We start from the raw sequence: 20,841 nt of genomic DNA on the forward strand, positions 1-20,841 counted from the left end.
CTGGTTTCTCAAGTGAAATACCTCTGAGCTGTTTACCACATCACTGAACTGCATTATGTCGATGGGATGGTGTTAACTCTTCGGTGACAACACGCTTGGGACACGTTTCTGGCAGGGAGGCTTAAAAGTAGCAGTGGTCTGTCTAGTTTATGTCAATGAGTGCAAAATGTGGCTGCCATAGTTTTGATTTATACAACCAATATGATTCATAGTACAGTGGTACCTCTGGTTAAGTACTTACTGGTAATTTGTTCCGGAAGTCCGTTCTTAACCTGAAGCACCACTTTAGCTAATGAGGCCTCCCGCTGCTGCCGCGCCATCGCGCAATTTCTGTTCTCACCCTGAAGCAAAGTTCTTAACCTGAGGTAATATTTCTGGGCTAGCGGAGTCTGTAACCTGAAGCATATGTAACCCGAGGTACCACTGTACATCAACCTTTAGACAACGGCATTGCAGTGGCGTAGCGTGTCAGCACCTGGGGCAAGGCAAGTAATTTGCACCCCCTAACCCGTGGATTTGTGCCCCCTAACCCGTGGATTTGCACCCCCTAACCCGTGGATTTGTGCCCCCTAACCCTAACCCCCAGATGTTGTACCCGGTACGGCCGGCCCCCCCTACACCCCCCACGCTACGCCACTGCTGCATTGGCCATCTATTCATTTCCTAGCCTAAGTCAAGGCTGCACCTTTATAGCCTTAAATGGCTGTGCACCTTTACACACTTAAATAGCTTGCAACTCAAATATCTAAAACACTGCACCTTCTCTGAGAGCTTGTGACTCAAATACATGAAATACTGAACCTATCTGTGTTCCAAGATCAGCAGAGGGAATCTTTTTGTTATCTGTTAGAGACTAATTAAGTAGTGGTGCAAACTTCCCCAGCATGGCACCCTTGTTTGTGGAGTGCTTTCTCCCTACAACTATATAAGGGACAAACACTTCGTGAGACTTTTTTTACTGACTTTTGTGGGTTTTAATGAGTGTTTTACCCATCTGTTTTTAGTTCTCAGCCTGACAATGTGTTTTATAAATTGATTTTTAAGATTGCAATTTGTTACATCACACCCAACCCTGGCAATAATGAAGGGCAGGCTGTAACTTTTTATAAATATATAAATGCCAGTTGCTGGCCTCACTGATTGCATGTGGAAGATAGCAGTAGATTCCTGGCATAAAGCAGAGAATAAGGTAAACAAACTTGTATTTGCTGTTGAACAAGAACAGCTGCAATCTGAAGCACTTGCCAGTACTTAGGAACAAACTCATCTCGCTCCTCTCCCTTCTCTTCGTCAGTGAACTGGCACCTCGTCCCATTGGCCGGCCAATCTCACTCCATCCCTCCACCCAATGGCAGCCCGCCGAGACCTGCTCGGGGCACGCCTGACGGTCGCGACGGCACCAATCGCGGCAGCGGGGCGGCATTTCCTTCCGCGGCCAATGAAGGATTTGAGGACCCGGCGCGGAGGGAGCCTGGCCCTTGTCGCGGAGCCTCGGTGGGCAGAGCTGCTGCATCCCTCGGCGCAGGTAAGAGGATGGAGAGCGGAGGCGCCTTGGGGGGCGGGTTGTTTTAGAGGGTGATCCTGTCATTGGTTGCATTTGGAGATCCCCCCACCCGAAAAAGGCGACAAACGCAACCCCTTTACATTTTGTTTATGGGCACCAAAATATTCACTTCTTGGCCGCTCAGGCCTGTTATTTTGTGACTTTCCGTTTCATTTCTCTCCCCCCTCACCGACTTCTCTCTCAGAGACAAAAGCTGAAGTTAAGGGTTCGGGAGATGCATTTTTATTTTTTATTAGTTGTTGTTATTTGGCCCAGGTGAGTTATAGGAGAAGGCATTTCTTTCTCCTGGTGCCTGTTTTCGATGTTCGCTGTTTTGATTCGCCTAGTGCTGCTTGCCTGGTAGAACAAGAAAGCAAACCATGGCTTGAAATTCTAAAGTTTCTATTATTAGTTTGTTGTGGTTGATGAGCCTTGCCAGGCCTGACTGATGGACTGTCTAGTTTTTATGTAACTTTTTTAAGACGGATAAGGTAGCATGTTTTAAGAATTATTTACGGCTCTTCTCCAAGAAGCTGAAGGCATTCTCCTCCTGCAACTTGTTCAGGATGAGACCAAAAATCACGCAGCGAGGCGCGGGAGGCCCCATTAGCTAAAGTGTTGTTTCAGGTTAAGAACTGACCTCCAGAACAAATTAAGTTCTTAACCCGAGGTACCACTGTACAGTGGTACCTCAGGTTACATACGCTTCAGGTTACAGACTCTGCTAACCCAGAAATAGTACCTTGGGTTAAGAACTTTGCTTCAGGGTGAGAACAAAAATCGTGCTCCGTGCTTGTGTGGGTGGCGCTGTGGGTTAAACCACAGAACCTAGGACTTGCCAATCAGAAGGTCGGTAGTTTGAATCCCCATGACGGGGTGAGCTCCCGTTGCTTGGTCCCTGCTCCTGCTAAGCTAAGAGTTCGAAAGCATGTCAAAGTGCAAGTAGATAAATAGGTACCGCTCCAGCGGGAAGGTAAACGGCATTTCCGTGCACTGCTCTGGTTCGCCAGAAGCGGCTTAGTCATGCTGGCCACATGACCCGGAAGCATGTAATTTGATCTTATACCTCCGATATTGAATGCGTATAAAAACTTTGTTCAATCTGATGCATTAGCAATGCCATATAGGTAAGAATTGGTTTGGACTGAAATTGGTACGTAAACATTGGCACCTGTTCTTTGTTCATATCAGGAAGGGAAAGATGATACAGTGGTACCTTGTGTTGCATACTTAATACGTTCCAGAGATCCGTTTGTAACCCGAAACCGCTCATAGCATGAGGCACACTTTCCCTAATGGCACCTCCTGCTGCTGCCACGTCGCCAGAGTGCGACCCTTCCGCTTGTGTCCTGGGGCAAGTTTCGCACAAGGGAGATCTACTTCTGGGTTAGTGGAGCGTGTAACCTGCAGCATTTGTAAGGGGGACGGTACATAACATGAGGTACCACTGTAATTGTTTTTGTAGTTAATCCTTGGATGCTCTCTCGAGGTAAATCCTAGTAGTTTCATGCAGGGCTTTCAATTTACTTTTTATTATGTAACAGATAACTAGCATGATCAATCAATTTATGGCCAAGCAGCAGCACATTTCCTTCTTGTCAGGCGGTAGAGGAGATTCTGTCAATGTATACAGCGCAAGCAGGTATGAATTAATCTCTTCTCCTACCAGACAAGGACAAAGGGCAAGCAGCGACATCTGTTTAACTCTGTTGTCTAGTATGGAAATGGATAGACCTTGTCCCCTACTATTTTTATGCAAGTCAACAGCTGCACACTGTGTTCCTGGCCGATGTCATTTTGGTTACGGTGTCTTTGCCATGATGTCTATTTACTGTTCCAGAATCCTGCAGAGAAGCTACAGGTGTGATGTTCCAGAACTGAACGATGGCAGCTAACGACAGTGTTGGCATACTGAATTCTGCCTATCTGGCTGTAGAATATATAGACTCTTTCTTGCCTGAGAATCCGCTACAACAGCCATTTAAAAATGCTTGGACATATATGCTGAATAACTACACCAAATACCAGATTGCAACCTGGGGATCACTTCTCATGCATGAACTTTCCTACTTTTTAATATGTTTGCCTGGATTTATCTTTCAGTTTATACCTTACATGCAAAAGTATAAAATACAACAGGTAAGATGGAGTGTTGTCTAGTATGAAAAATTCCAGCTCTGGTGTCATACATGGCTCCAACAAGTGGCATAACTTTGGAGCTCCCCAGATCATGAGTTCACTTCCCATATTCTGCCAGCTTGCGACTGGTGACATTTTTGTGAGCAGCCTCTTTCAGAGGATAGAAAAAAACCGATCTTATGCTTTACTCTGCTTTTATAACAAACAAACGCTACACGGACTTACCTGTGAGTAAGCCACAGTTGCTCAGATGTGATTGTCACTGTGGCTTACTCACAGGTTAGTTGGTGTAGGATTCTATCTTAAGCAATGCATAGGATTGCATTGTTCAGCCAGTAAATGAAGAAAGGAGATAACATTATACAGTTGCTAGTTTCCCCCACAGAAGCTGTAGAGTGGCTAGAACACAGGTGGGAACCAGTGGTCCCCCAAACTGTCCTGTCATCTCTGACCATTGGCAATGCTGGCAGGGGCTGATGGGAGTTGGGGCAGTCTGCAAAGCTTCAGGCTATCCATCACTAAGCTAGAACATGGCCCCTGTATATAGCTTCAGTCCTGGGCACTCTTGTTTTTAATAGTAACTGTGTGTGAAATTCACTTGAGTGACATACACCCTGATACCTGAATGGTATATATGTACAGTGGTGCCTCGCAAGACGAAAAGAATCCGTTCCGCGATTCTCTTCGTATAGCGGTTTTTTCGTCTTGCGAAGCAAGCCCATTGACAGCTTAGCGGATTAGCGCTATTAGCGGTTTAGCGGCTTTTAGCGATCAGCTGAGAAGCGGCTTATCAGCGGATCAGCTGAGAAGCGGCTTAGCGGCATAGGAAAAGGGCGGAAAAAAGTGGAAAAAAACCACGGGAACTCGCAAGATTTTTTCGTCTTGCGAAGCAACCCCATAGAGAAATTCATTTAGCGAAGCGCCTCCAAAATGGAAAACCCTTTTGTCTAGCGGGTTTTCCGTCTTGCGAGGCGTTCGTCTTGCGGGGCACCACTGTAATAACATAAAGCTTGGAGTATTGCAATACACTGGTACCTCAGGTTAAGAACTTAATTTGTTTTGAAGGTCCGTTCTTAAGCCGAAACTATTCTTAACCTGAAGAACCACTTTAGCTAATGGGGCCTCCTGCTGCTACTGCGCTGCCGGAGCACGATTTCTGTTCTCATCCTGAAGCAAAGTTCTTAACCCAAAGTACTATTTCTGGGTTAGCAGAGTCTGTAACCTGAAGCGTCTGTAACCCAAGGTACCACAGTATTGAATAATAAGTCAGTGAAATTTGTATCGTATATAATTCTGGTGCCTTCTCAATCCAGTTTCTACTAAAAAGGTAGATGATAATTGACAGGGAATCAACATTAAAATGTATCTGATATTAGTGGAAACATTGATCATTGCAGGCAGCAGTGTTGCTGCATTTTGGGACAATATCAGTTGAAACAGTGTCAAATAAGACAAAGCTGATATTCCGTTACCTTTAATTTAGGTATTCTTCTATTATAGTATGAAGTACTATCAATTTAGTACTTATTCCCATGTATCACATCTTCAGTAATATCATTGGAATATTCTACTTCTATTTATAAAATACTTTTATTTCTTGTTTACAGGATAAGCCAGAAACCTGGGAAAGCCAATGGAAGTGTTTCAAGGCACTTATGTTCAATCACTTTTTTATTCAGTTTCCTCTGATACTTGGTACCTATTACTTCACAGAATATTTTAATATTCCTTATGACTGGGAAAGCATGCCAAGATGGTAAGTACCGTATTTTTCGCCCTATAGGACGCACTTTTCCCCCTCCAGAAATGAAGGGGAAATCTGGGTGCATCCTATGGGGCGAATACAGGCTTTCGCTGAAGCTTGGAGAGCGAGAGGGGTCGTGCGCACCGACCCCTCTCGCTCTCCAGGCTTCAGGAAGACATCCGCAGCCTAGGCAGCCCTGCGGGAGGTAGGTAGCAGCCTGCTTCCCGGAGCGTCGGGCGCCCTGAAAGCAGAGTGCCCGGCGCTTCGGGGACACATCCGCAGCGTGGGGAGCCCTGCAGGAGTTTCCCGCAGGGCTCCCCATGCTGCGAATAGCAGAGCGCCCCGTGCGCCGGACAGACATTGGCCAGCCCCACAAGCTCGGGGGACAGCAGGGAGGCGCAGCGCCGCCATCCCGCTGTTCCCCGACCTGGTTCGGTTTCCCCGACCTGCTTTTGGGGGGGAAATAAAGGGGGAAAAATTTCCTTTATTTCCCCCCAAAAAAACTAGGTGCGTCCTATGGGACGGAGCGTCCTATGGGACGAAAAATACGGTATATGGATTTCACTTAAACATCTCTGTGCAGTTAAATACTTCAATAAATGCAGTGTTTCTCAAATCCTGTTATGAACAAGCACTGCACTTCAGCATCTGGAAGATTTATAAAAGTTCTGCACAGAAAAATAATAATAAGTTTCTAGTAGTCAATCATTTTCAAGCTGAGCTTTCCCTATAAAGTGTTCTTATCATTACAAATTACAACTGATTTGCAAGAAAGAAAGATGTTAATGGATTAAGTAAATTTTATGTGAAATTAGTTTTAGAAAACTGCTACAATGATTTATATAGAAACTCAGCCAGGGGGATTTGAGAAAGTCACCTAACAATGATAACAAAAGAGAAATTTCAACAGTTAGGATATATGTATGTTTGCTTGTTTGCTTGTTTTTTGATGTTTTTCTTTTTATGTTTGTTGATATGTTTGTTATAAATTTGGAAAACTAATAAAACTTTTTGGAAAAACAACAAATTACAACTGATTTGCTTCCAGCAATGTCACCAGAGTTGACAATTCCAACTTTCATTTTTTCATTCATTAGCAAACAGAATACAGCATACACCTTTCCCCCATCTATATTGTATTTGAAACATTTCTCACTAATTCCTTAGGGAAAAAAGTAGCAAAATATCTCACCAGCAACTTCCCATATGTTACAACTTAGGCTATATTTTTATCCTCATATCTATTATACATGGTAGCTTGGTTTCTACTTGCATGCCTTTTTATAGGTTTTTAAAAATTGCTATAGTTGTGACCTACTTTGGTTGTCAGCAATATGCTGTTGTGTATAATGCAATACACAAGGCTGTGTTGTGTGTTAAGCACCAATAATCTTAGAATAATTTAAATTGCTATAGTTGTGACCTACTTTGTATTGAGCATAAGATTAGTAAGATTAATAATAATAATAAATTATCAATCTTACTAATCTTATACTCAATACAAAGTACGTCACAGCTATAGCAATTTAAATTGTTCTAAAATTAATGTTGCTTGACACACAACACAACCTTGTGTATTGCATTATACACAACAGCAGTGTTTGTGTACGATGTAGTCTCTTAAGCCACTCTTATCCTCCCTATAAAATAAAGTTGTTGTGTACAAAGGTTATGTGTATGGTAAAATATACTTTTGCCAATTCTTTGTAGACTGCTGCTGCCTTGCAAGCTATTGGATAACATGTTTCTCCAACACAAAAAAACTGGTTTTATAGTCAGTAAGAACTGCAAAAGCAAAAATTGTGTTGGGAGACAGGGTGTCCTAATCTATTGTCTTAACAAATGCTTCTCTTTCCCTGCCCCTCCCCCCCCAGGTATGTGCTACTTTCTCAATTTTTTGGATGTGCTGTGATTGATGATGCCTGGCATTATTTTCTGCATAGGCTGCTGCATCACAAGAGAATATATAAGTACATCCACAAAGTGCATCATGAGTTTGTGGTATGTATTGCCTTAAATTCTTGGTGAACGTTACCTAGTTAATGCTGTAATGCTGTGAGCATATAAAAGCACTAGGCATACATTAGCTATTCTTTTTGTAAAAAGGGAGAAGAGAAAACAGCATGCTTATCAAACTGTTTTCATCAAGAGTTTAATATTGCTATAGTTGGACAGACTTTGAAAGTGATTACTCAAAATACAGTGCTACCTCAGGTTACATACGCTTCAGGTTACAGACCCCGCTAACCCAGAAATAGTACAGTGGTGCCTCGCAAGACGAAGTTAATCAGTTCCGCGAGTCTCTTCGTCTTGCGGTTTTTTCGTCTTGCGAAGCAAGCCCATTGACGGCTTAGCGGATTAGCGCTATTAGCGGATAAGCGGATTAGCGGCTTAGAAAAGGGGGGAGGGGGGAAAAACCCGCAGGAACCCGCAAGACATTTTCGTCTTGCAAAGCAAGCCCATAGGAAATTCGTTTTGTGAAGCACCTCCAAAACGGAAAACTCTTTCGTCTAGCAAGTTTTCCATCTTGCGAGGCATTCGTCTTGCGGGGCACCACTGTACTATTACTGGGTTAGCAGAGTCTGTAATCTGAAGGGTCTGTAACCCAAGGTACCACAGTATTGAATAATAAGTCAGTGAAATTTGTATCGTATAGAATTCTGGTGCCTTCTCAATCCAGTTTCTACTAAAAAGGTAGATAGAACATAGTATCCCGCTTCCTAATGAGATCCGGAGCCCAGAAGTCTGTTATAAAACCATGATTACTTTACTGTGCTGATTTCCTGCAGCCTTCTTGAAACAATGTACAGGCTCCAAACTAATTCAGGGGTGGGGAAACCTGTGGCCCTCCAGATATAGGAGCTCTGCTCATTCCTGACCGTGGGCTATGCCGGCTGAGGGACCTCGGGTTAAGAACTTTGCTTCAGGATGAGAACAGAAATCGTGCTCCAGCGGCGCAGCGGCAGTGGGAGGCCCCATTAGCTAAAGTGGTGCTTCAGGTTAAGAACAGTTTCAGGTTAAGAACATACCTCCGGAAGGAATTAAGTACTTAACCCAAGGCACAACTGTAGTTTGCCGTTTTAAATGCTGTGCTCTGAATATGTCTAACTTCTTACCCACCAATGACTGGCTACAAAATACAAAAATCCCTTCAGCTGGTTTTCCCTACAAATGATCTCTGCCTGTTATTCTGATAATGATTATGTAGGTTAGGAACATAACCCACTCTGACCTAGTATATTTGTAGTGAATTCTGACCAGCAGCAATTCTCCAGTCTCCTGACTGGAGTCAAGAGACTCCAGTCTCCAGTCTCTGTTTAATAGGACCAACAGAGAGACCAGTGACTGAACTTTAGTCCTTCTGCATCACTGTGCTGTACAACTGAGCTAAAGCCCACCTGTAAGGTTTCAACCTACATTGGGTGGTTTCCCTAACAACCATCCTCCAATTGCTTTTTTGAATAGCTAGCTTCTATTACTGAAATAACGCTCAGTAGGGAGCATAGACTAAAGACTCAGAAAAACCTCTTCAGGGGGATCTGAAGGTGAGGAAAACATCACTGTAAAGTTTTCATATAAGCTATGATTTGCTTCCATTCTGAATATTTTACAGGGGGTTCTTACTCTGTCGTCTTAAGTAATCATGGTTCTATGCTACCATAATAATAATAATAATAATAATTTATTATTTATACCCCGCCCATCTGGCTGGGCCTCCCCAGCCACTCTGGGCGGCTTCCAAAAGAATATTAAAATACTATGATACATCAAACATTAAAAGCATCCCTGAACAGGGCTGCCTTCAGATGTCTTCTAAAAGTCTGGTAGTTGTTGTTCTCTTTGACATCTGGTGGGAGGGCATTCCACAAGGAGGGCGCCACTACCGAAAAGGCCCTCTGCCTGGTTCCCTGTAACTTGGCTTCTCGCAGTGAGGGAACCGCCAGAAGGCCCTTGGTGCTGGACCTCAGTGTCCGGGTAGAACGATGGGGGTGGAGACGCTCCTTCAGGTATACTGGACCGAGGCCGTTTAGGGCTTTAAAGGTCAGCACCAACACTTTGAATTGTGCTCGGAAACGTACTGGGAGCCAATGTAGGTCTTTCAAGACCGGTGTTATATGGTCTCGGTGGCCGCTCCCTGTCACCAGTCTGGCTGCTGCGTTCTGGATTAGTTGTAGTTTCCGGGTCACCTTCAAAGGTAGCCCCACGTAGAGTGCATTGCAGTAATCCAAGCGGGAGATAACCAGAGCATGCACCACTCTGGCGAGGCAGTCCACAGGCAGATAGGGTCTCAGCCTGCGTACCAGATGGAGCTGGTACACAGCTGCCCTGGACACAGATTTAACCTGTGCCTCCATGGACAGCTGTGAGTCCAAAATGACTCCCAGGCTGCGCACCTGGTCCTTCAGGGGCACAGTTACCCCATTCAGGACCAGGGAGTCCTCCACACCTGCCCGCCTCCTGTCCCCCAGAAACAGTACTTCTGTCTTGTCAGGATTCAATTTCAATCTGTTAGCCGCCATCCATCCTCCAACCGCCTCCAGACACTCACACAGGACCTTCACCGCCTTCACTGGTTCTGATTTGAAAGAGAGGTAGAGCTGGGTATCATCCGCATACTGATGAACACCCAGCCCAAACCCCCTGATGATCTCTCCCAGCGGCTGCATGTAAATGTTGAAAAGCATGGGGGAGAGGACAGAACCCTGAGGCACCCCACAAGTGAGAGCCCAGGGGTCTGAACACTCATCCCCCACCACCACTTTCTGAACACGGCCCAGGAGGAAGGAGCGGAACCACTGTAGGACAGTGCCCCCAGCTCCCAGCCCCTCAAGACGGTCCAGAAGGATGTTATGGTCGATGGTATCAAACGCCGCTGAGAGATCCAGCAGAACTAGGAAACAGCTCTCACCTTTGTCCCTAGCCCGCCGGAGATCATCAACCAGTGCGACCAAGGCAGTTTCAGTCCCATGATGAGGCCTGAATCCCGACTGGAAGGGATCCAAATGGTCCGCTTCTTCCAGGCGTGCCTGGAGTTGTTCAGCAACCACTCGCTCAATCACCTTGCCCAAGAATGGAAGATTTGAGACTGGGCGATAGCTGGCCATCGTGGCCGCATCTAAAGATGGTTTTTTAAGAAGTGGTTTGATAACCGCCTCTTTCAGCGGGTCTGGGAAGGCTCCCTCACGGAGGGAAGCATTCACCACCCCAGTTGAGATTATAATGTTTCAGGGGCAGTCCAGAATTTGTAGTCATGAAAGAGTTGGAGTAGAGCTAAACACAGTTCACTCATTCCTCTGTTACCTGTATGTAACATTAAAACCAGGATCTGAGTGCGAGAGGGGGAGAATTCAGCTAGAACAACCTGGCCATGCAGGAAGTACTGTCGTATCTCGGGTTACAAACACTTCAGGTTACAGACTCCGCTAACCCGGAAGTAGTACCTCGGGTTAAAAACTATACCTCAGGATGAGAACAGAAATCGTGCAGCAGCAGCAGAAGGCCCCATTAGCTAAAGTGGTACCTTAGGTTAAGAACGGTTTCAGGTTAAGAACGGAGTTCCGGAACGAATTAAGTTCGTAACCCACTGTATACATTTCAGATTAGCCATAAAGTACCGGTATATTTATGTCTTGGCATAGAAAAGAGCATTCTTTTTTCCCCTCTTCCTCCTTTCATAGGCTCCGTTTGGAATGCAAGGTGAATATGTACACCCTCTGGAAACCCTTATCATTGGAACTGGGTTTTTCATTGGAATAATGGTGTTTTGCAATCACATGATTCTTCTGTGGGCATGGGTGATCTGTCGCTTGCTGGCAATCGTTGACGTCCACAGGTAATCTACTTTCGCTGTTCAGTCTGGTCATATTCATCAGAAATATAGAGGGTTGTATTCAACAAAGTGTTACTTGGGGTAGACATAGTAAAATTATTAGACCTAAATTTGTCATCTAGGTGTACTCTTAAGTCACACTTCGTTGAATACCACCCAAAGTCACCAGGTAAAATCTAGACAAGTGACCTTTTTTGGAAAAAGAAACCTATTAACTATTCAGGATTTCCTCTAAATGTCTTTACTCAAAGTGCATGTATTTAAGACTGAAATCCTGTGTATACCTACTTTAGAGTAAGTTTCAGTGACTTTAGTAGAGCTTGCATAAACATTCAGAGGATTCTACTGCACATGCTTCTTTAGATGACAAGCTTACAAACTAATTTGATACTCTTTGAGCAAGTAGAGTCATCTTAAGTTCCACATAAAAGCTGCTCTATTAAGTATGATTAAGATCTAACTAGAAATGATAAGATATAACTGGAAACTATGCTACCTAAATGAGCCTTAGGCTCACATGCTCCCTCTTCCCCCTCTATTTTCACATGTCAAAGATAGATACAGAGTGGCTGGGGCAACCCAGCCAAATGGGCAGGCTATGAATGAATGAATGAATGAATGAATATATTACAGATAGAAAGCTTTTTAATGCTAAGCTAACTAGAATTCATTGTGATGTCTGAACAAGTGAAACAAATTATGGTTAGAGAGAACATTTAACCATAATTTTTGGTTGATGGGAGCTGTTGCCCAACAACATTTGGAGAGCCATAGGTTGGCCACCCCTGATTCATTGAATACTTTCCCAGCAAAATCTAGCTCTGAATCCAGACTGTGTGTGTGTGTGTGTGTGTGTGTGTGTGTGAGAGAGAGAGAGAGAGAGAGAGAGAGAGAGAGAGAGAGAGACACCCCACATTATTCAGCTATTTCATTCCTCTGCTTGGTATAGTGTTGTAGACGCTTGGTGCCGAGATATTTACATGACCTCCTTGCAGGGACTATATATAAAGCATGTATCATCAGTACAGAAGTAAGAAACACATTTTAAATACCACATGGCGGATGTTACTTCTACAGCTTCAGAAGTATGTTGTCCAGTTGAATAGTCCAGGAACTTCAGGGGTTTTACAACCAAGTTAATATGGAAACTGGTAAATGTCTATGGTTGTAGTCCTATACACACTTACAAGAGAGTAAGCCCCATTAAACTCAGTGGGACTTGCTTCTGATTTTAGCAATGCTTCACTTGAATGGAAATGCGAGCAATCTCTTCCGTACCTGTATTGTAAATTCTCCTCTCTCTTTCGCTCTCCTTAGCGGCTACGACATTCCTCTGAATCCATTACATTTGATACCTTTCTATACTGGGGCTCGATTCCATGACTTCCACCATATGAACACAATTGGCAACTATGCTTCAATCTTCACGTGGTGGGATAAACTGTTTGGTACCGACTCGCAGTACAATTCTTACAGAGAGAAATTGGAGAAAGAAGAGTGCATGGTGGAAAAGAAGACCAAATAAATTTCCCAGCAGAAATATAAGGAGGAACACCTGACAAATGCACATAACTACTACTATAAACTTTTGGTTAAGCCTAGAAGATTTAACACCCTCTGCAAATTCAAAGCTATATGATGCTTTTAACTGGAGCCCAAGAACAAGCCTGCTGGGCCCTAGCTGTGTGCTAGAGGAAACGGCCCTATCTTCCTAAAATGAATGCATTTTCTATTTTATACGCAGGTGAAGCATATATATTTAAGTAAAGGTTAAAGATGAAGGCCATAAATTTGAATGTTTGTAAAGAACAATGTATCCATTTAGAATTCAAAGTTTGTAAAAGAATAAAGTTTCCATTAGAGTTGGATAGAACTGTTTGTAAAGTATTTGGATATATGAAGTTGTTTCTTCTGAGCATACCCATAAAAATTGGTTTAATAAGCTGCTGAGTAGAACTTCCTTGGGAGCAAAAATACTGGTGGAAGAGTATTTGCACATTAATAGTTGTTTCCTTTAAAAAACCTTTCTTAGTCTGGTGTTTGAAAATTTTTAGATTTGAGAGAGGAAGCTTTTTTTCTCCTCTTCTTCTTAATCTGCTGGGATGAGCCTTTCTATTTTATTTTACTAAATTAACTGTGTCAGTGTAGTTAATGTTCATAAATAAATATTTGCAAACTACTGAATGATTGCTATATTTATAATATATGAATGCCAGTTGCTGGCCTCACTGATTGCATGTGGAAGATAGCAGTAGATTCCTGGCATAAAGCAGAGAATAAGGTAACCAAACTTGTGTTTGCTGTTGAACAAGAACAGCTGTAATCTGAAGCACTTGCCAGTACTTAGGACGAAGCCCCAAGAGGCAAGGCCAGATTTAGGTTTGATGATAGGGCCCTTTATATGTGATACTTTAGGGAGGGAGCAGGCTAGCAGGCGAAGCCCATTACTTACATCATAGGAGCCTACACAACACAAAGCACTCTTGCTGGTTTAATTTTATTTGTTTTATGTATTATATTTTGGAAATGTAAATCCAGGTGTTTTTTCCTTTAATTATTTTGGGGGACCCAAGAGAGTGAGGCCTTAAGCTGTAGCTTGTTTAGCTTGTACATAAATCTGGCACTGCCAAGAGGAACCAAACCACCTATGGGATTCGGGATTTTCTCATTTATTTATCATTTATAATTGCCCCCTACCATAAGGTCCCAGGCTGGGTTACAGCAATGAAATGGACAGTTTAAAAAAAGGGAAACGTGAAAGCGATTCCGCATGTACCATTAAAAAAATAATCTGAATTTTTCTCCAGCAAAAGGAAGGGGGAGTTGCATAAACCGAAAACAATACCAAACATTACTTTTGAGTTTATTTTGGAGTGCGAGGCAGGGGAGCGAAGCTGCATCGGAAATCTGCCGTCTTATGCCCAGCTTTCCTTGGAAGTAAACCCCGTGAGCAGAGGCTGCGATCCTTCGATATTAGGAGAAGCAGGTGAGCGTGCAGCCGCCGTGCGGTTTGCATGGCTACCTTCCGCCCCGCGCCCCCTCCATCCACCCATCTCGCTCCCCATGCTGCGGACAGCAGAGCGCCCCGTGCGCCGGACAGACATTGGCCAGCCCCACAAGCTCGGGGGACAGCAGGGAGGCACAGCGCCGCCATCCCGCTGTTCCCCGACCTGGTTCGGTTTCCCCGACCTGCTTTTGGGGGGGAAATAAAGGGGAAAAAATTTCCTTTATTTCCCCCCAAAAAAACTAGGTGCGTCCTATGGGACGGAGCGTCCTATGGGACGAAAAATACGGTATATGGATTTCACTTAAACAGCTCTGTGCAGTTAAGTACTTCAATAAATGCAGTGTTTCTCAAATCCTGTTACGAACAAGCACTGCACTTCAGCATCTGGAAGATTTATAAAAGTTCTGCACAGAAAAATAATAATAAGTTTCTAGTAGTCAATCATTTTCAAGCTGAGCTTTCCCTATAAAGTGTTCTTATCATTACAAATTACAACTGATTTGCAAGAAAGAAAGATGTTAATGGATTAAGTAAATTTTATGTGAAATTAGTTTTAGAAAACTGCTACAATGATTTATATAGAAACTCAGCTAGGGGGATTTGAGAAAGTCACCTAACAATGATAACAAAAGAGAAATTTCAACAGTTAGGATATATGTATGTTTGCTTGTTTGCTTGTTTTTTGATGTTTTTCTTTTTATGTTTGTTGATATGTTTGTTATAAATTTGGAAAACTAATAAAACTTTTTGGAAAAACAACAAATTACAACTGATTTGCTTCCAGCAATGTCACCAGAGTTGACAATTCCAACTTTCATTTTTTCATTCATTAGCAAACAGAATACAGCATACACCTTTCCCCCATCTATATTGTATTTGAAACATTTCTCACTAATTCCTTAGGGAAAAAAGTAGCAAAATATCTCACCAGCAACTTCCCATATGTTACAACTTAGGCTATATTTTTATCCTCATATCTATTATACATGGTAGCTTGGTTTCTACTTGCATGCCTTTTTATAGGTTTTTAAAAATTGCTATAGTTGTGACCTACTTTGGTTGTCAGCAATATGCTGTTGTGTATAATGCAATACACAAGGCTGTGTTGTGTGTTAAGCACCAATAATCTTAGAATAATTTAAATTGCTATAGTTGTGACCTACTTTGTATTGAGCATAAGATTAGTAAGATTAATAATAATAATAAATTATCAATCTTACTAATCTTAGGCTCAATACAAAGTAGGTCACAGCTATAGCAATTTAAATTGTTCTAAAATTAATGTTGCTTGACACACAACACAACCTTGTGTATTGCATTATACACAACAGCAGTGTTTGTGTACAATGTAGTCTTTTAAGCCACTCTTATCCTCCCTATATAATAAAGTTGTTGTGTACAAAGGTTATGTGTATGGTAAAATATACTTTTGCCAATTCTTTGTAGATTGCTGCTGCCTTGCAAGCTATTGGATAACATGTTTCTCCAACACAAAAAAACTGGTTTTATAGTCAGTATAGAACTGCAAAAGCAAAAATTGTGTTGGGAGACAGGGTGTCCTAATCTATTGTACTTGTCTTAACAAATGCTTCTCTTCCCCTGCCCCCCCCCCAGGTATGTGCTACTTTCTCAATGTTTTGGATGTGCTGTGATTGATGACGCCTGGCATTATTTTCTGCATAGGCTGCTGCATCACAAGAGAATATATAAGTACATCCACAAAGTGCATCATGAGTTTGTGGTATGTATTGCCTTAAATTCTTGGTGAACGTTACCTAGTTAATGCTGTAATGCTGTGAGCATATAAAAGCACTAGGCATACATTAGCTATTCTTTTTGTAAAAAGGGAGAAGAGAAAACAGCATGCTTAGCAAACTGTTTTCATCAAGAGTTTAATATTGCTATAGTTGGACAGACTTTGATTACTCAAAATACAGTGGTACCTCGGGTTACATACGCTTCAGGTTACAGACCCCGCTAACCCAGAAATAGTACCGTGGTGCCTCGCAAGACGAAGTTAATCAGTTCTGCGAGTCTCTTCGTCTTGCGGTTTTTTCGTCTTGCGAAGCAAGCCCATTGACGGCTTAGCGGATTAGCGCTATTAGCGGATAAACGGATTAGCGGCTTAGAAAAGGGGGGGAGGGGGAAAAACCCGCAGGAACCCGCAAGACATTTTCGTCTTGCAAAGCAAGCCCATAGGAAATTCGTTTTGTGAAGCACCTCCAAAACGGAAAACTCTTTCGTCTAGCAAGTTTTCCATCTTGCGAGGCATTCGTCTTGCGGGGCACCACTGTACTATTTCTGGGTTAGCAGAGTCTTTAATCTGAAGGGTCTGTAACCCAAGGTACCACAGTATTGAATAATAAGTCAGTGAAATTTGTATCGTATAGAATTCTGGTGCCTTCTCAATCCAGTTTCTACTAAAAAGGTAGATAGAACATAGTATCCCGCTTCCTAATGAGATCCGGAGCCCAGAAGTCTGTTATAAAACCATGATTACTTTACTGTGCTGATTTCCTGCAGCCTTCTTGAAACAATGTACAGGCTCCAAACCAATTCAGTGGTGGGGAAACCTGTGGCCCTCCAGATATAGGAGCTCTGCTCATTCCTGACCGTGGGCTATGCCGGCTGAGGGACCTCGGGTTAAGAACTTTGCTTCAGGATGAGAACAGAAATCGTGCTCCAGCGGCGCAGCGGCAGTGGGAGGCCCCATTAGCTAAAGTGGTGCTTCAGGTTAAGAACAGTTTCAGGTTAAGAACGGACCTCCGGAAGGAATTAAGTACTTAACCCAAGGCACAACTGTAGTTTGCCGTTTTAAATGCTGTGCTCTGAATATGTCTAACTTCTTACCCACCAATGACTGGCTACAAAATACAAAAATCCCTTCAGCTGGTTTTCCCTACAAATGATCTCTGCCTGTTATTCTGATAATGATTATGTAGGTTAGGAACATAACCCACTCTGACCTAGTATATTTGTAGTGAATTCTGACCAGCAGCAATTCTCCAGTCTCCTGACTTACTGAGGTCCTATTAAACAGAGAGACCAGTGACTGAACTTTAGTCCTTCTGCATCACTGTGCTGTACAACTGAGCTAAAGCCCACCTGTAAGGTTTCAACCTACATTGGGTGGTTTCCCTAACAACCATCCTCCAATTGCTTTTTTGAATAGCTAGCTTCTATTACTGAAATAACGCTCAGTAGGGAGCATAGACTAAAGACTCAGAAAAACCTCTTCAGGGGGATCTGAAGGTGAGGAAAGCATCACTGTAAAGTTTTCATATAAGCTATGATTTGCTTCCATTCTGAATATTTTACAGGGGGTTCTTACTCTGTCGTCTTAAGTAATCATGGTTCTATGCTACCAGTTGAAATTATAGTGTTTCAGGGGCAGACCAGAATTTGTAGTCATAAAGAGTTGGAGTGGAGCTAAATGCAGTTCACTCATTCCTCTGTTACCTGTATGTAACATTATAACCAGGATCTGAGTGTGAGAGGGGGAGAACTCTGCTAGAACAACCTGGCCATGCAGGAAGTACTGTCGTATCTCGGGTTACAAACACTTCAGGTTACAGACTCCGCTAACCCCGAAGTAGTACCTCGGGTTAAAAACTATACCTCAGGATGAGAACAGAAATCGTGCAGCAGCGGCAGGAGACCCCATTAGCTAAAGTGGTACCTCAGGTTAAGAACGGTTTAAGATTAAGAACGGAGCTCCGGAACGAATTAAGTTCGTAACCCACTGTATACATTTCAGATTAGCCGTAAAGTATATTTATGTCTTGGCATAGAAAAGAGCATTCTCTTTTTCCCTCTTCCTCCTTTCATAGGCTCCGTTTGGAATGCAAGGTGAATATGTACACCCTCTGGAAACCCTTATCATTGGAACTGGGTTTTTCATTGGAATAATGGTGTTTTGCAATCACGTGATTCTTCTGTGGGCATGGGTGATCTGTCGCTTGCTGGCGATCGTTGACGTCCACAGGTAATCTACTTTCGCTGTTCAGTCTGGTCATATTCATCAGAAATATAGAGGGTTGTTTTCAATGAAGTGTTACTTGGGGTAGACATAGTAAAATTATTAGACCTAAATTTGTCATCTAGGTGTACTCTTAAGTCACACTTCGTTGAATACCACCCAAAGTCACCAGGTATAATCTAGACAAGTGACCTTTTTTAAAAAAAAATCTATTAACTATTCGGGATTTCCTCTAAATGTCCTTATTCAAAGTGCATGTATTTAAGACTGAAATCCTGTGCATTCCTACCTTAGAGTAAGTTTCAGTGACTTTAGTAGAGCTTTCATAAACATTCAGAGGATTCTACTGCACATGATTCTTTAGATGACAAGCTTACAAACTAATTTCATACTCTTTGAGCAAGTAGAGTCATCTTAAGTTCCACATACAGTGGTGCCCCGCAAGACGAACGCCTCACAAGACGGAAAACCCGCTAGACGAAAGGGTTTTCCGTTTTGGAGGCACTTCGCAAAACGAATTTCCCTATGGGCTTGCTTCGCAAGACGAAATATCTTGCGAGTTCCTGCAGGTTCCCCCCCCCTTTTCCTAAGCCGCTAAGCCGCTTATCAGCTGATCCGCTGATAAGCCGCTTATCAGCTGATCCGCTAAAAGCCGCTAAACCGCTAATAGCGCTAATCCGCTAAGCTGTCAATGGGCTTGCTTCGCAAGACGAAAAAACCGCTATACGAAGAGCCACAAGGAATGGATTAATTTTGTCTTGCGAGGCACCACTGTAAAAGCTGCTCTATTAAGTATGATTAAGATGTAACTAGAAATGATAAAATATAACTGGAAACTATGCTACCTAAATGAGCCTTAGGCTCACATGCTCCCACTTCCCCTCTATTTTCTCATGTGAAAGATAGATACAGAGTGGCTGGGGCAACCAAGCCAGATGGGAAGGCTATAAATGAAATATTTTATTTTATTTTATTTTATTTTATTTTATTTTATTTTATTTTATTATTTATTTATTTATTTATTTATTTCAGATAGAAAGCTTTTTAATGTTAAGCTAACTAGAATTCCTTGAGATGTCTGGAACAAGTGAAACAAATTATGGTTAGAGAGAACATTTAACCATAATTTTTGGTTGATGGGAGTTCTTGTCCAACAACATTTGGAGAGCCATAGGTTGGCCACCCCGATTCATTGAATACTTTCTCAGCAAATTCTAGCTATGAATCCAGACTGTGTGTGTGTGAGAGAGAGCCCACATTTTTCAACTATTTCATTCCTCTGTTTGGCATAGTGTTGTGGACACTTTGTGCTGAGATATTTACATGACCTCCTTGCAGGGACTATATATAAAGCATGTATCATCAGTACAGAAGTAAGAAACACATTTTAAATACCACATGGCGGATGTTACTTCTACAGCTTCAGAAGTATGTTGTCCAGTTGAATAGTCCAGGAACCTCAGGGGATTTACAACCAATATGGAAACTGGTAAATGTCTATGGTTGTAGTCCTATACACACTTACAAGAGAGTAAGCCCCATTAAACTCAGTGGGACTTGCTTCTGATTTTAGCAATGCTTCACTTGAATGGAAATGCGAGCAATGTGTTCTGTATCTGTATTGTAAATTCTCCTCTCACTCTCTCTCCTTAGCGGCTACGACATTCCTCTGAATCCATTGCATTTGGTGCCTTTCCATACTGGGTCTCGATTCCATGACTTCCACCATATGAACTCAATTGGCAACTATGCTTCAATCTTCACGTGGTGGGATAAACTGTTTGGTACCTACTCGCAGTACAATTCTTATAGAGAGAAATTGGAGAAACAAGAGTGCATGGTGGAAAAGAAGACCAAATAAATTTCCCAGCAGAAATATAAGGAGCACTTGACAAATGCACATAACTACTATAAACTTTTGGTTAAGCCTAGAAGATTTAACACCCTCTGCAAATTCAAAGCTATATGATGCTTTTAACTGGAGCCTAAGAACAAGCCTGCTGGGCCCTAGCTGTGTGCTAGAGGAAACGGCCCTATCTTCCTAAAATGAATGCATTTTCTATTTTATACGCAGGTGAAGCATATATATTTAAGTAAAGGTTAAAGATGAAGGCCATAAATTTGAATGTTTGTAAAGAACAATGTATCCATTTAGAATTCAAAGTTTGTAAAAGAATAAAGTTTCCATTAGAGTTGGATAGAACTGTTTGTAAAGTATTTGGATATATGAAGTTGTTTCTTCTGAGCATACCCATAAAAATTGGTTTAATAAGCTGCTGAGTAGAACTTCCTTGGGAGCAAAAATACTGGTGGAAGAGTATTTGCACATGTTAATAGTTGTTTCCTTTAAAAAACCTTTCTTAGTCTGGTGTTTGAAACATTTTAGATTTGAGAGAGGAAGCTTTTCTCCTCCCCTTCTTCTTAATCTGCTGGGATGAGCCTTTCTATTTTCTTTTACTAAATTAACTGTGTCAATGTAGTTAATGTTCATAAATAAATATTTGCAAACTACTGAATGATTGCTATATTTATAATATATGAATGCCAGTTGCTGGCCTCACTGATTGCATGTGGAAGATAGCAGTAGATTCCTGGCATA

The 20,841-nt window shown here is 42.4% G+C and overlaps 1 protein-coding gene across 2 annotated transcripts; it reads left to right on the top strand.

Moving 5' to 3' along the window:
- The first annotated feature begins 1,375 nt into the window (after nucleotides 1-1,375).
- Nucleotides 1,376-20,574, top strand: LOC307224528 (methylsterol monooxygenase 1-like). Of its 2 annotated transcripts, none has more exons than XM_079991447.1 (6): nucleotides 1,376-1,525; nucleotides 3,384-3,682; nucleotides 5,290-5,438; nucleotides 15,878-16,004; nucleotides 18,094-18,248; nucleotides 19,896-20,574. In XM_079991447.1, exons 2-6 carry the CDS (start codon nucleotides 3,428-3,430, stop codon nucleotides 20,101-20,103), a joined length of 894 nt encoding a protein of 297 aa, XP_079847573.1. In that variant the 5' UTR covers nucleotides 1,376-1,525; nucleotides 3,384-3,427; the 3' UTR covers nucleotides 20,104-20,574. The 2 variants fall into 2 exon arrangements, with proteins under 2 accessions (XP_079847573.1, XP_079847574.1); XM_079991448.1 differs by lacking the exons at nucleotides 15,878-16,004; nucleotides 18,094-18,248; nucleotides 19,896-20,574 and adding exons at nucleotides 7,301-7,427; nucleotides 11,105-11,259; nucleotides 12,574-13,129.
- Nucleotides 20,575-20,841: the final 267 nt, after the last annotated feature.

The sequence above is a fragment of the Podarcis cretensis genome (assembly GCF_951804945.1).
Source record: "Podarcis cretensis genome assembly, chromosome: 9".
Taxonomy (NCBI): domain Eukaryota; kingdom Metazoa; phylum Chordata; class Lepidosauria; order Squamata; family Lacertidae; genus Podarcis; species Podarcis cretensis.

What these genes read in the sequence shown, in the direction of transcription:
- LOC307224528 (XM_079991447.1), top strand. Translation starts at nt 3,428, where the DNA reads ATGGCAGCTAACGACAGTGTTGGCATACTGAATTCTGCCTATCTGGCT. An exon ending in AAGTGCATCATGAGTTTGTG is followed by an intron (nt 16,005 to 18,093) that starts GTATGTATTGCC and finishes CTCCTTTCATAG; the next exon opens with GCTCCGTTTGGAATGCAAGG. An exon ending in GCGATCGTTGACGTCCACAG is followed by an intron (nt 18,249 to 19,895) that starts GTAATCTACTTT and finishes CTCTCTCCTTAG; the next exon opens with CGGCTACGACATTCCTCTGA.